Source organism: Telmatherina bonti (assembly GCF_933228915.1).
Source record: "Telmatherina bonti genome assembly, chromosome: 6".
NCBI classification, from domain to species: domain Eukaryota; kingdom Metazoa; phylum Chordata; class Actinopteri; order Atheriniformes; family Telmatherinidae; genus Telmatherina; species Telmatherina bonti.
Genome location: NC_136624.1, coordinates 26,153,737 through 26,169,151, shown reverse-complemented (window position 1 = coordinate 26,169,151; position 15,415 = coordinate 26,153,737). Strand labels below are relative to the sequence as shown.

The 15,415-nt window shown below is 38.2% G+C and overlaps 1 protein-coding gene across 2 annotated transcripts in view; it reads left to right on the top strand.

Annotated features, from left to right (window-relative positions):
• Positions 1 to 15,415, top strand: part of itga7 (integrin, alpha 7) — a 34,389-nt gene that overhangs the window by 8,568 nt on the left and 10,406 nt on the right. The window contains exons 2-13 of one of the 2 annotated variants that reach the window (XM_079242215.1): positions 6,576 to 6,703; positions 6,904 to 6,983; positions 7,167 to 7,422; positions 8,409 to 8,540; positions 9,211 to 9,318; positions 12,449 to 12,656; positions 13,483 to 13,679; positions 14,032 to 14,120; positions 14,227 to 14,354; positions 14,657 to 14,752; positions 14,840 to 14,901; positions 15,217 to 15,386. In XM_079242215.1, coding sequence (XP_079098341.1) covers positions 6,576 to 6,703; positions 6,904 to 6,983; positions 7,167 to 7,422; positions 8,409 to 8,540; positions 9,211 to 9,318; positions 12,449 to 12,656; positions 13,483 to 13,679; positions 14,032 to 14,120; positions 14,227 to 14,354; positions 14,657 to 14,752; positions 14,840 to 14,901; positions 15,217 to 15,386 — 1,654 coding nt within the window. The remainder of the gene's footprint in view (positions 1 to 6,575; positions 6,704 to 6,903; positions 6,984 to 7,166; positions 7,423 to 8,408; positions 8,541 to 9,210; positions 9,319 to 12,448; positions 12,657 to 13,482; positions 13,680 to 14,031; positions 14,121 to 14,226; positions 14,355 to 14,656; positions 14,753 to 14,839; positions 14,902 to 15,216; positions 15,387 to 15,415) is intronic. The other variant, XR_013771346.1, reaches the window with a different exon arrangement.

The window sequence follows — 15,415 nt, the reverse complement described above, 5'->3', positions numbered from 1 at the left end:
ATATTGCCAACAGACTCACATGTTCAAGAAAAAAAATCCAGAAAAGAACACAGACAAAGAAATCACTCAGTTAGAGGAGGAAAGTCAGACACTGACATTGACAGATCAATAGATGGATGAAAGGATAAGTTTAAAGACAAAAATCAGATAAAACATAAGACAGAAGATATTGTGTAGGGGTGGTGTCCCTTTACACTTCAGGCCTTAGACACAATCATTACCCCAACTATGCCTGAAAATGGACTTTCACTTATTGATCAGTGAGGCAGGTGGTGATCAGAGGGGCCGTTAAAGATGCATATGTTGTGAGGATAAGGTTACCATTGTCCTTACAGCGAAAAGCATTTTGTTTCCTTTTGCTGCCCAACATCCACTTTCACCAAGGTATTGAGAAATTCCCTTTCATTTGTTTATCTTTTTTTCAGATTTGGATTCAGTCCTTGCAATATCCTTTAAAAGAACCATTAAATATGAAAGTTGAGTAATACTCACTAGCAGCAAATTGGTGTTGTAAAGGAGTTTTTTTGCGCCAGCTGCTTCTGTCGCTCTTATTGTACTGTATTGTACTTTGCATGACCAGTTTCTCTGTGGTCAGAGTAGGTGAAAGTTGAGATGTTAAAAATATGATGATTCACAGCTTGGTCACCAAATCCCCAGCTGCTGTTTTCTCATCAGCAAATCTGGGAGGACAGATTGATGTCAGTTGTGAAATCCACATTTTCCTATAAACATCTTTCAGCTTTATGAGACTCATCCCACGATGTTGAACTATGGGTCGATCTCAAATTGACACAGTTGCTGCATAGCTTCCAGTTCTCTGCTGACTGTCTGGTTGTGTGTCTGTTAGTTTGTGAATAAATATTTGAGACAAGGAAGCACTTATATTGCTAATAATGTCTTACTGGCACATGTGTTCACTTGCATTTTCCCCTGTGGGTCAGAGGTCACAGTCTTGCTGCAGGACAACAACAGAAGGCTGAAAGAACCATGTTGATCCTTTCAAGCCACTGTCTACAGAGAAAAGCCTCACACTGCAGTGTGATGGACAGATGTTAAAGATGTTAGGAGGGAGTTGGAGGAATAACCATGAAACTAGAAATTATTAAGAGCAGTTGTTGAACTTTTACACGCTTTAATATTCTTGTTAACCCAGTTTAAACATTCAAAGGAAGGGTTTGGTTTAAAAAAAAAAGTTGTATCCTTCCAACAGAATATAAAAAATGCATTTTACATAATACTAAAGTGATATGCAGACATACCAAAGTCTTTTACGAAGCCAATTTTGTCCCTCCTCACATAATTGTTTCCGTGTATTTCTCATTTTGTTGGATTGAAAATCAGTTTCCTCTCAATAAACAAACAAGTTAGAGCTTTGCATCGTGTTTGAACTGCAAGACATCTTCCTATAAATGTTGTGATGTGTTGGGGGGTTTCCCTTTTCTGAGAGTTGTGTAGCTATTGTTGACTGCAGTCAACCCTTTAATTCCTTCTTTTATGACAATGAACATTGTAAGTTTTGAGTGCATGAAACTGGTTCTGAAAAGAAAATCTTTTATCAAACCTTTGTAAATCATTTGGCAAAAGAAAGCAAAGAAACACCAAAAAAAGCTGCAAACCATTTGGCAAGCTGCAAGACTAAAGACTAGATAAACCAGCATGCTTGTTGCAGTAGTTCAATTTCTGCTCTATCTTTGGTTTTGAAAGAGGAAACATTAGTCTGAATGGTTACATGGACAATGCATTCATTTTTCCAGTTTCTCTCAGGAAGGCTGATTACAGGGATGTAACTCTTTAAAGTAGGATGATATTAAGGGGGGGAGAGATTTGTTTGCAGATGGACTGTAGGGGGAAGGGGTGGATGGGATTGTAAAGAAAAAGTAGTGCTGGGGTCACTGCACAGGTTCCCCTCAGTGAAGATGTGTGTGATGAGTGCAGTGTAATGAGCTATCTTTGTTGTATTCTCATGACTGACAAAACAAAAAACAAAAAAAACAACCAACAACAAATTGGAGCAACATTACATCATATTTAACAAGACATTGATCAGAATACAGCAGCCAAATTTTGGTCATTTTCATTAATAATTTGTTACAGCCTTTAATCTTTGAATATATTCTTAGCAGGTTTGTCATGCCTACAGGTGCAGTAGTGTTAGTCAATATATTGATTGAGGCACACTTCGCTTCAAACAGCCTTTCAGCAGGCGATGGATGAGTTTGAGTGTTTTGGTGAAACTTTTACACAGATATCCAAAGCTCCCAACTGCGTGACTAAGACCCTGCAGACCTAATGTGATTTCTGTTGGCTTCAGCTGTGCTGTTAACAAGCTTATCTAAGATGGTGAAAAAGGAAAATATAACCCCTTAAACATCAATATGTTCTTGACTGTGTTAGCAGACTTGCATTGGCATAGCTAATAGCATTGCTGTGCCGAACAGACTCCAGACTTGTTTAAATTTATTTGTCCGATATGATCAGTGAGTCAGAGTCCAGTCAGATAGGGTCAAATGCATGTGGGTTTCACATCACATTGTTCTCAGTCTCTTCTCCAGAGTTAGTCACTGTGGATTCCTGAAAGATGACTTAGGCAGTAGAGATTATGATGGTACAGTATAATCCTGAACAGTGAAGTGATCTTAGAAAATGGAAAAGGGCAAATAAGTGTACGTATTACTCGGCTATGACGCTACATCTGTGTTGAATTTGGGGCATGTGTGCATGTTTGCTGAGCATTTCATCCTGTTTTATAGTTTTATTTAAGATTCAATTGTTCTTTCTCCTCATAGAAATGGGTAAATTTCTGTCCAACGTTCAGTATATTCGTGTTAGATGAGGGACAAGTTCCTTGAATTAATAAACCATCTGAGCTGCAGTGTGCCCCAACTGTTGTTCTTCCTCTTAAAGATTTTCACAAATGTTCAGAATTGTACACATTAAGAAACTGAAGGAGCACACTGTTTGGAAACAACATTAAAAAAAAAACAACTTTTAATTATCAGTATTCTTATTTGCTAATTAGGTATGTCTACTAAAGTTTTTTATTTTGATTCATTGATGATGTTTTCATATTTCATCATTGCTTTATGAACCCTGACAATAGTCAAATTTTCATATTTTTCCAACACTCAATTACTCATTTCACCTTCCATGAATACCAGTAACTTTTTTCTTGACCAGTTGACATATTAGCAAGTTACGCATAATTAAACCAGCTATAGTGTGTAGTATTACAGCCATGATGTGATCCCAAAACACACAAACAAAAAATGTTTTCAGCAAAAAGAAAAAAAATAACATCAGTCTGGCAGGCCTGTAAGAGTTAAGGGAAATAGACATGTTGAGATCCATCCCAGTCTCTTCTCCAAATAATGGTGGTATGAAAGTTAAGAAGACCTCCCAACCTGACACCCCTACACCTGCTCCAGCATCTATACATGTTGGGGGGGGGGGGGGCAGCGATATCACCTTTACTCCTAAACATAAACCAAAGTCTCCTGGAATGTCGAGTTAAGAGGGATCTGATCTTATCATGTTCTTTAGTGATGCATTATTCATCTTATGAAACAGGCTTTTGAATTGACCTAATGCCAGCCTCTAATTTTTTATTTTATTTTATGTGGACCACCTGTGATGGGCATCATTGTTATCATGCCATTTTGTCTTGTAAAGTCTCTGCTGTGAGGGTCTGCTTTGGGTCCTTGCTCATTAAGGTGAATAATCATTCCTGAGTCACGCATAGCTGCACCTCAACAGATGCATTTGTCAGAAGCAGAAAATAGAAAGTTGAGCCGTTCCTCAGTCTGGGTGGTACTTGTATCTGTAAGTCTTAACCTCTATATTACCAGTTTTATTTCAAGTTTTAAGAACAACTTTATGACAAACTGCAATATTAAGTAAAGATACCGAAGAACTGAACTATGGCTGAGAGGGTTCTTTCTGCTTAGGAAAATCTTTTGCTACATTAAGTAGACATTGCGTGAAAAATCATTTTGCCCTCATACTATTTACTGGTTTGTCACTTTATAACAGCACATTATCGTATGTCATGTACCTATTGGCCTAATAATAGCAATTTCACAAAACAGAAACATTTATTAAATCAAAGGGGGACTGTGATACTTGCAGCTAGTATGTTATTTAATATTGTACTAACTCTTATATTTTAACCATCCTCAGTCTCGCTTTAGCATCGTGAGGCTAAGAAATCACATATTAACCCTTTAACATTGACGCTAACAAAAAGGCCAGAGAAAAATGTTCCTCTGTGTTTTTCCATTTGTTTTTGACGAGAATAAACAGAATGAATGTATTTTAGCAAATGGTTGAGATGTTAAAAAGAAGACATTATCAATAATATAACAACAGTAAAATGGTTTTAATTTTAAACAGTTTGTTTTACATATCCAAACCAGTTGGGGGAGATGGCTCAGGCAGGTTTATTTCCACAATTCTTTAGAGAAATTCTCTGCAAGTCACTGCAAATTAACCTCTACCAAATGGTAGACCAAAACTTTAATTGGTTAATCCACAGGGTTTATATTTCAATGATCTTGGCCACAGAAATATGGTGCACTTGTACAAATGTACATCCGCAAGCCAAACGAGGTTTTTTTTTTTTTAAATGAACAGATTGTCTGAGTGCGTGTGAAAATAAATATGTAACCTAAAGGCAAACATCCGATATAATGAGATTTTTAGGTTTTCTTTTCTGTTGGTCCAGTTATTGACCAGTCATATTGTGGATTGCATGCAAGTAAGTACTGCAGAGTAAAAAAAAAACAACAAACACACTAGGTCACAAAGAATCTTAAAACCACGTTGTGTCTTTATCCAACATCCTATTTAAAGCAGATATTGCAGTTCCTCCTAGTTGTATTTAGTGTAATGTCAGTTCTAGTGATTAGTACGTTATCTGCAGATTACAAAAGTCAGTTCTAGGGTTTGACATTTTACTTGGAACCAGGAAAAAGTCAGTAACAATATAGATGGACAGAATTAAATTCTGTTTTTTTTTCAATAAACATATAATTATCTGCAGGCTCATCCGTTTTGAAGGCTTAATAGCAGCTTGTATACCTTGTCATTACTTCGAACAGGCTTGTGATGATACAAACATTATAATATCAATTATTTAGAACAGGGGTAATGTTCTAAGTGGCAATGGCTGCCTCTTAGCAGATATGATGCTGAATGAGAGTTATTCTGCATTGTAAATTAAAGGATGTTTTGCAGACACAAACTAAGGTCAGTTTAAGTCTAAAAACAACTAAGTTGATATGAGAGGAGAGACTGTATGTTGGTGAGAACCTTGTACCACCAGGTGCCACAGTTTATTAGTCACCACACGTCTGAGACAAGTGTTTTCATAGCAAACATTTCTGTCATATTTAAATGAGAGCTACATGCTAGTTTTAGATCATGGCTTCCAGTGTTTTGTTTTTTAAATGCTACTCTTTTCTTCTGTGCTTCCGCCACTGCTTCTGTTTCCCGTATGTCTCACTTCCTACCATATACCCTGCTTGATAGTGTTGAGTGGAATGTGGCTCAACACTCAGTTTTTAAATAGCATCCCTGCCTGAATCGGCCACTCCTAATATGGCAGAGAGCAGTAACACTGCCCCCAAAATATCACAACTACCTCACTTAGAATAAAACTTTTCCTTGACTTGACTTGATTGTAAAGGATGGTTTTAGATAGCTGAGTGTCAGACGAAGGTGCCTGTTACAAATCAGCAAAACTAACATGAAATCATCACATGCTCTTCTCATGTCTGAGCAGGATTTTAGTTTAACTTCAGCTGTAGGTGCTCAGATAAGGAGGATTTAAAAGTCAGGTGTGACTAATAATGTGGATTGATTTTAATCTCACATCAAGTATTAATTTTGGACATAAATGACATTTAAAGTTGGGGTAGGTAATGTTGGGGAGCTAGCAAGATCTGAAAGTGGCACCCTGTCATGGCTCCTCCCCCTCTGGTTTTGCTCCTTGTGTGATTCAAGGCTTTTTTCTTACCTCTGCCAAGGAGGTTAACATTTTACCAGCGTTTATCTGTTTGTGTTCAAGATAACTCAAAAAGTTATGGACGGATTATAATTACATTTTCACGAGTTCTTGGAAATGTGAAAAGAAAGAATGGATTTAATTTTGGTGGTGATCCAGATCACTGTTTGGATCCAGGAATTTTTTCAAGGCTGTCCGGGAGGTTTGTGCTCTCCGAGTGCTTTTCTACTTCGCAACTTTTTCCACCAACAATTTTCTCTTTCTTGGCTGTTTAGCGGGAGGAGGCAAATAAACCGAACTGAGTCGGGGAAATCCTTCCTGCATTTTCCCAGCCATGAAGAAGCTTACAAAATATAAGAAATGAACAACTTCAATTCGGCCCAAACATTTTGATTGGTCAGAGTTTTTACAGATTTACACTAAATTGAGGGGACTAACTATATTTCTTATCAATCATAATTACAAAATGTATCGACTACTATCAGGACGAGGAACCACTTCACCAAGAGTAAAAAAAAAAAAAAAGTCTCTGAACAAGATTACCCCAGCTTTAATTCTGTTGATTTTCCCTTAGGATCCTGGTGGGGGCGCCACAGGCCGCAGGGCAGGGCCTTTTGAGAGGCAGTCGTCCTGGAGCTTTATTCAGGTGTCCAATCACACCAGAGGAGTATGACTGCGAGAGGGTTGACATTGATGGAGACTGTGAGTTTGAGTTCATTCACAATTATTAAGTTGATCTACAAAGTATCAAATTATCATTGAAACAACAACACAACCAACAGAGTGAAAATTTGCCCCCTTGTGTACTTTGGTTCCAAGTTTGATTGGTTAACATGATTAGCGCCACAAGTTCTTATGGCTCTGAATATGTCTTGATTGACAGTTGTTGTGTTTTCACTCAGTGAACCTGGACACAGAGAGAAAAGATAACCAGTGGCTGGGAGTGACAGTCAAGAGTCAGGGGATTGGAGGCAAGGTGGTGGTAAGTATAGCAGAAGCACCGTGTATGTTCATCAGTACAGAAAGCTGCTCTGTGACATTGTTCGACTTTCCCAGACAAGTCTCAAAAAAGATAACATATTGGTAGTTTTGAATAATTTGTCAAGTCATTATTTGTAATGATGAAGGCTATTATTTTTCATCAACCAGAGGTGTTTTTCCACAGACTTGTGCGCACCTGTATGAGCTGAGACAACGTGTGAGTCAACCTCTAGAGACTCGCGATCCCATTGGACGCTGTTATGTTCTAAGTGAGGACCTGACAGAGCGAGACGACCTGGATGGAGGAGAATGGAAGTTCTGTGAGGGTCGGCCGCAGGGACATGAACAGTTTGGGTTCTGTCAGCAGGGCCTATCTGCCAGTTTTACTCCAGACAACAACTACATTCTGTTTGGGGCTCCAGGAACATACAACTGGAAAGGTAATTTATATGAGCCAAACGTGTAGCGCTGTGGGTGTCCAAAGTCAGTCCTCAAGGTCCCCTGTCCTGCAGGTTTTTGATGAATCTCTGTTTTAACACACCTGACTTACAGGGGAAAGAACCAGCAGCATATGAAGTTCTGCACAATGACGGATTAATTTGAGTCAGGCGTGTTGGAGCAGCGATCCATAGAAAACCTGCAGATTTTTGGCCCCTGAGGACCCCCCGGTGTAGAGGTTTACCTGCCCAAATCAATAGCAAATCAGGAAATCTAAACAATTTGATTCCTTATATCGAATGAAACTAGAAATTAAGGTATAATGATTTCCCTAATTTATATCAATCCCTCTTTTAATAAGTACCTATGTGCGGCACAATTTTAATGCTTCAAACAAATCAAAGAAATAAAAAAAGAAAGACAATCCATGTAAACTGTTTAATTATTACTAGGACAGTGTATTTGATTTATAGACCAATTTGCTGATTGAACAGAGAAATGATGCAGCTCAGTGGCATGGGTGTAATTAACAAAAGGTCTGAGATACACTGTGTAAAGAAATCAGTTAGCTGATTGAAGGTAAACTCACAATATCCCACATAAGAGCAGCACATTGGTACATTTTCAAATTTAAAACATTGAATCTTCATTTTACATTTAGCCTGCAAATGAAATTTGCTTTTCTGATTCTGCAAAATGACTAATTTTTCTCACAATACTGAATGTGTATATTTATATATTGGGCAGAAACTGCACCTGTGATGGGCCTATTTGCTTGTAACAATAGTCTGTCCACAGTAAAATAATGACAAAATACTTAACAGGGCTGAAACTTGGAGTGTGATGATAAAAGCAGACTATGTTGATTAGTAAGTATTACATACTGAAAGGCATCTAAATCTTGATATGAATGTGTGTTTGATGTGCAAAATGAATTGCAAATGTTTTTCTTGTTGCTTTGCTGTGCCCTCACCTATTTCCTGTCTAGGTGAGATACGGGTCCAGTTCCTAAACCAGACTCTGCTTGACCTCGGTATCTTTGATGACGGACCGTATGAGGTGGCAGATGAGAAACAACTTAATGCCCAGCTCATCCCTGTGCCCTACCACAGTTACCTGGGTAGGATTTGCCCTCCCTGCTCACTGCTGCTCGTGCACAGGAGAGAAAGAGAGGGCCGGGGGAAGATGACACCAGGACTAAACTGCTTCCACACATGACTAACTTATGACAAACAGTAGCAGATATTAAACTGCCCCAAACTGGTGAAGGGAAAACTTATTTCAGTGTTTGTCTCAGTCCCTGGGGATCATTTTCTGGCTGAGCATATCAGTCTATGACTCATAAAATTCCGAATATGACTCCACCTCATTTTGTGAACACTTTCTCACAGTGGGTGGACATAACAAAAACGCCTAGAGCTAACTGTGGCCTGGCAGGAATTCTTGTGATGCCAGCGATTGCTCTGATTTGTGGACAAACAAGGAAAATATTGTACATAATAATGCATCAGCCTCTAGCCCATCTGAAAAGTGGAGAAGAGAAAAACGTGTCTAAACTTGAAGTCATCTGCAGTCTGAGTCTGAAATGTCATCACTCCTCCAGGTACCCAGTGGTTTTGCAGGAAAAACCACCAAAGCACCACGAAAACAAAACACCAATCAATCCCAACCTGCCTCACCAGCACTCCCCTCTCCCCTTTTTCTTTCCTCACCATTTCACCACCCCATCACCCCCCCCACACTCCTCCCTCTGTCTCTTTCTTTCTTTCTTCTCCCATTTTGGGCCTTAGGGCTCTTGTTCATGGCTAGCCCCGTTGAAGATACACTGCTGTACAAAACTCTGGAGCCCTCCAAGCGGCCCACAGTCTTTGAGGATGTAGCTCATAATAGCTACTTAGGTTTGTAGGCGTGGAGTTTCGTTGTTTGGATCAAACTGGGCGTGTAGTGGACATAGTCTCTGTCGTTTCTCTGTTTTTGACTTGTTTGTTTCTGCTAATTCCATGTCATGTCTACATATATAGTTTAGTGTTTAATTTTTGTATACATTGTAGGAATTTGTCTTCGCTGTGATAAAGAAGTAGCCATCCAAAATTGTTAATTTATTTTTAAATTTGTCTATGATAAAAGTCAACTTTAATTCATTGTTTCTATTTTTTATTCTTTAATTAAAAGATGGCTATTTCTTTAAGTAGCAGAAGGGTGTTTGTCTTATCTGTCTGTTAAACTTTGTCTTTATTGTGTCAGACTAATTTGTCAGTTCATAAGTGTCTGTCCGAATGAAGCTTTCCAGGGTATTTTGGTGGTGGTTTTTCTATTAATTTTTGCAGTTGTACCAAACTTAACTATACTAAATTCAACTAGAGCATTTCCACCAGGCACACATGCTCGTCTCACTAAACACTAATATCAAAATGTTTACATGAACACAGTGGATTTGTTGTTGTTCTTTTAGGCATGAGAAAAAACCTGCAAACATATTAAAACATATTTATCCTTGAAAGTTGAAATTTGTCAATAAGAGTGAGTTAATTAAAATATTTGTGGTCCAAAAGCCTATAAGTCTAGGATCTACGCTGTTCTCTGATGCGTAATTTTCTCCTATGTTCAGTAATTGAAAGTTGTTTTTCCCTTATTTTGAAGTTTAGTTAATTTACCCTTTAGTAAATCAATTTTATTGTTTGGGCTTTATGTATTTTTATTTTCAAAAAAATTTGTAAAGGCGTTGATGGGTGAGCTTCTTTGAAGCTTAAGACTCGTGCATGAAATGTAACTGTATAGAAACAAGGAGAAATTTAGCTAACATTAAAGTAATATAAACGAAACTGATCCAGTATCCAGAATCTTACGAGAAGAGTTTTATAAGTGAACGTTTGTTGGAGACTGAAGTGTTTCAGATCCCTTTCATGTGACTTGAAGTGGCACCTTCATACTGATAGTGTTAGCTTGGTCGGTTGTTTTACAACAATGCTTTTTTACATGGAAACCAAGAAAAAAAATGTTATCATTAATCATTAGCGTGTACCCCATTAAATGTTTTGATAATTAAAAAAAGCAAAAAAATGGGAAAAAAAACCCAACAACATGAATGCCAAAGACAGTGGGATTATTTGTTAATTGTGGATGTCGTCATAATCTCAGCTCCACCAAAACTGGTTCACTAATGCATGTCCTTCAAGTGGTGTGAAAGTCATTCTTATAAATCTCTCCGTATTTACCACCAGTAATTAATGACTTGGCCTTGGCTAAACAGGACCTGCTTTTAATCATTACATTACCTTTTAAATTCTTCACAAAGGATCATCTATAAATCTCTATTCACATTCCTCCAAGCCTTCTTACCCTCTCCATATTGAGCCGTCTCCTTGACAACACTAATTCCTTCATGACCTTTTAGCCTTCATTTATACCTCAAATGCTTCCATTGATCCTACCAGATTATATGCTACACCTATGCATGCTCCCCAAAATGATAGAGACTGTTGTATGTATTTAAAACTGTCATTCTCAATTGCCAAAGGATTTCAACTGTTTTCTGTAATGTCATCACAAGTAAACAAAATGATTAATTTGAAGGTAATGTCTTACTGAAAAAAAGAAAATGTTGCATTTTTATTTTATTTCAAGGTCAAATGCTGTCCACAAAATTTAAAAAAAGTCAAAATTGTATTTTATAGGGGTTATTGAGGCTTTGTTGTATACCACAGTGCTAACAACATGAAAAAGATTGTCACTGACAAAACCTTGGCACAGCGACTATATTGCATTTAAACTTCTACAAATTCAAACAGTATTTAGTGCCATTATTTGTAATGTATTCAAAGAATAAAAAAAATAATTAAAAAAACAACAACAGCTATTTGTTTCACAAAATTTTTTCTTACATTATTGATTAAGCTTTAACCGTGATGCTAGAAAGCAAGAAAAATACAAAACACAAGTCAAAACTATAAAAAGGTGTTAGCAATAATATTCTAATGGTTAAACCACAACCCATGAAGTAAAAGCCAGCAGTTTGTTAATGCCCCCCCCTTACTGAGGTCTATGAAAGGTCCCCCTTTCCTTTAAAAACCTTTCACACCATTCATGTTTTTATTCTCCATCTAGTTTTACAGTGAAGACCTTGTTGCAGGCATGCATGTAAAAAGCCACGCTGTGAGCAAAACGCAGCACCCCGTCTCCATCCTTTAACTTTATGCGAGCTGCGATGTTGCATTCCACACCTGCCACCCTGGAGCTACTCACTGTTTGTGTCCGTTTGGTCTCCCTCTGCATGTTTACTCAGCACTAACAAAATGTCCTCCTGGAATATCCTCAGTCTCACACCCTCTGCCTGCTTTTATAACAGGAAAGCAAATGCATGTGCTTGCTTGCTTTCAGATGGAATGTTTGAAATGATTTGTGTTATTATTTTACATCTTGATCACTCTTTTTTTTTTTTTTTTTTTGCATAAGTTTTGCATATGACACAATTTTGTATTAAAATAAACATGCCTCCTCTCCTCTGCTCCCTTGTGTGCTTCACCTGTTTCACATATAAGTGTGCAGTCACATTTGCCACATTCCTTCACACAGACACACACATACAGATGTATGTGTAAGTGCACGCGCACAAAGGAGGAGATGCTTTAGGCAGTAAATCTGATTAATGTCCCTCAACTGTGTTTACATATTGCCCTCACTAGAGGAAACTGATGCAGAGCAACAGCGTCATGAATCTCACAAGACATTAGAAGCAGGCTGATACATCTTCTGTTACTGTCACCGCCATCTTGTTTCCTTTTTCCAGCAAACACACTACCGCTTTGCAAACACAGCACACAAAAACATTTACACTCATCATTAGTTTGGCATAAAATCAATGGCCACTTAAGGCACACATTTCATTAGTAATAAGATGAGCAGAACATCGCACACAGAGAGGAGATGAGCCCCTAAAGCCCATGGTCAATACTAACCCCTGACCCTCCTTCCCTGTTCCCTCCTCCTCCTCTTTCTTCTTTTTTCTTGTTCTTAATTTTCTTCTGCCAGGATTTTCTGTAGACTCTGCCATGGGGATAATGAGCCTCGGGGAGCTGACCTTTGTGGCTGGTGCACCTCGAGCCAATCACACAGGGGCTGTAGTGTTGCTGAAGAAGGACAATGTATACAGACTTGTGCCTGAGCACATCTTCTGGGGAGAGGAACTGGCATCCTCATTTGGATACTCGGTGGCCACCACAGATCTCAACAATGATGGGTGAGATAAGAAGAAATTGAAAGACAGCAAGAAACATCACAGAATGATCAGTATAAGTAGAAATGCTACTGAAAGCAAACATCTTCACTTGAAGAGTACCACTAGCTTTAGGTACTAAGGCACTAGTCTTAATACCCAAAGCTATCACCTATTTGGATCGTTCTGGATTGGCACCACAGGGTAGTTTCTGTTGCTTTATTAAATGTCAATAAACCGATCCTTGTGCTTTTTTTTAAATTTGGAAATCTGACAAACAGTAAAATAAAAACAGAGCAATAACAAGAACAACATAACCCCTAGGAAACTGAACAAAGCTGCATCAACAACTTTCTGACTCAAACTGCATCATTTTAGTACCGCTACCACAAGTTACTATGTAGTCTGAGACGTAAGGTGATGCATGGGCTAGAAATGTTGTCCTATAAGGCAGCTGCTCATTCTTTAACACTTTGGCAGATATACATATTTGTAACATAATGATGTATACTATTAAGAGTTGGAGCATTTTTAAGCAGTTTTCTATAGAAGTGAATAATTTTCCTTGAAGTGAACACTAGTCTTTGAAACTGACCTCTTACAGGGATTAAAAAAAAAGTAAACGGCAAAAAAAAAAAAAAAAAAAAAAAAAAAAAAAAAAGAATCTAAATGCATAAAATTGCCTATTAAACGCAAAAGGATCAGAAATTCACATGTGCTCAAAACTGAGTGTGAAAACTAAGAAGGGATTTGACATAAGTAGGAATTGCTTGAAAAGACTTTTATACTTATGAAGTTGTTTAATTTAGTTTTTTAATTTTGTTCCCTTTTCTCTTGTTTTTGTCACCAGCTGGACAGACCTGGTTGTTGGAGCGCCTAACTTTTTTGACCGTAAAGCAGAGATTGGTGGGGCTGTTTACGTGTATTTAAACCCCTTTGGTCACTGGGATGATCAGGCTCGACCCATTCGCCTCAATGGGACATATGACTCGATGTTTGGGATGACAGTCAGCAACATTGGGGATCTAGACCAGGATGGATACGGAGGTGTGAGCAATGCTTTGTGTTTATTCATGAGTAAATCCCAAATCTTCATCTTAATCTGAGAAATAATCTGAAGTCTTTATTGTTTTTGTGATGGTTAAGTACAGATCATATTGCGGCAAGATTGTGTATGAAATGTTCTCAGTGTTGGAACAGTAAAAGAAAAAACTATGGTTTGGGTTCTTCAAGCTTTGTTTTACATAAAATAAAATGGCTTTAAGAGGAGGATTTTAGCTGTGATATGTGATCAGATCAGCTATGTTGGTAAAATTGAATCTGTAGCGTTCTGGCTGTTATTACACTGTGATTTGAGAACTGTGGGACTTGTAAATAAAATTGTTTGGAATCTGCATAGATATTGCTGTTGGAGCCCCGTTAGACGGAGATGGAAAAGTTTTCATCTACAGGGGCTCAGATGCTGGAATTGAGACTAAACCTGCCCAGGTGAACTTAAACATTTGCATGTGAAAGGAAAGAGGAAAAGGAGGATGATATTAAAATCTCTAGAATAATGAAGTGTGACACATTAAATGAAGTCTGTTCCTGTTAGGTTTTGGATGGACGTGATTTTGATGTGCGTCGTTTTGGATACTCCATCTCGGGTGGTTTGGATATGGACAGCAACCAGTATCCAGATGTGGCTGTCGGCTCTCTCAATGATTCGGTAGTTATCTTCAGGTGAGAAAAGACTTTCAAACCCTAAATTTAGATCTGCAAAAATAACATACATCTTTTGGGATGTAAAAGGAATGTCAGCTATTTGCTACGAAAGCTTTGATCAAAGATGAAAAGATGAAAAAAGTCAAATTGCATTTTCTACTACAAAATGCAGAGATACTTTCTGAATGTATATATTGTGAACAATGAGAGCTACAGTACAAGTGGTCATAAATCTGGCATCTGTATTATCTTTCTGCCATCAGTAGGGTAATAGTTTTCCCCCTTTACCCATCTTCTCATGTTCTGTTTCTGTACTTCAGGTCTCGGCCAGTCATCCATGTGGTCAGAGAGATATCAATTGACCCTCAACACATTGATTTGGAGAACTTAAACTGCAAGGGCCAGGAGGGAGCCTGGTAAAAATGGATTATGGGACAAACCTCCGGAATTATCATTAACTTTTGTCAGTATTTTGTTCTCACTCTTCCACCTTTGTCTTATAGTGTGGAGATCAAGGCCTGCTTCACCTTTACAGCCCACCCAGTACACTACTCACCACACATTAGTAAGTTACATTAAAGTTTGATTTTTCTTTTTGAAATGATTTTTGTTAATATAGCTCATACACATGGGATGGTCTATCATCATCCACAGTGACAGAAGGTATTTCTATTTGGAGCAGACAGTAACCTAATCTGAAGCGTATCATTAAACCTCATTATGGTTTAAAAGCAGCTGTGTAATACTGTAAACATTTAACTGGGGTTTTTATATGTTCTGTTCCTGGTGGGCTGCCTAACTGGTCTCAGTTTGAGTCCTGACATTTCCATATATATCAATCCCTCCATGTGTAACTTTTTTTTTTTTTGCTCTGTTAAAGCTCTTGTGGTGCACTTTGAAGCTGACACAGAACGCAGGAAACTGGGTCTCCCGCACCGTGTTAACTTCCTGGGTCGCAGCTCACTTGAGCCTGAGTACACACAGACTGAAGAAGTGGAGCTGCATCGGCAGCGCCACGCTGCATGCACCACTGCGGTCTTTCAGCTACATGTCAGTAACCAACAAGGACTTTTTCTGTG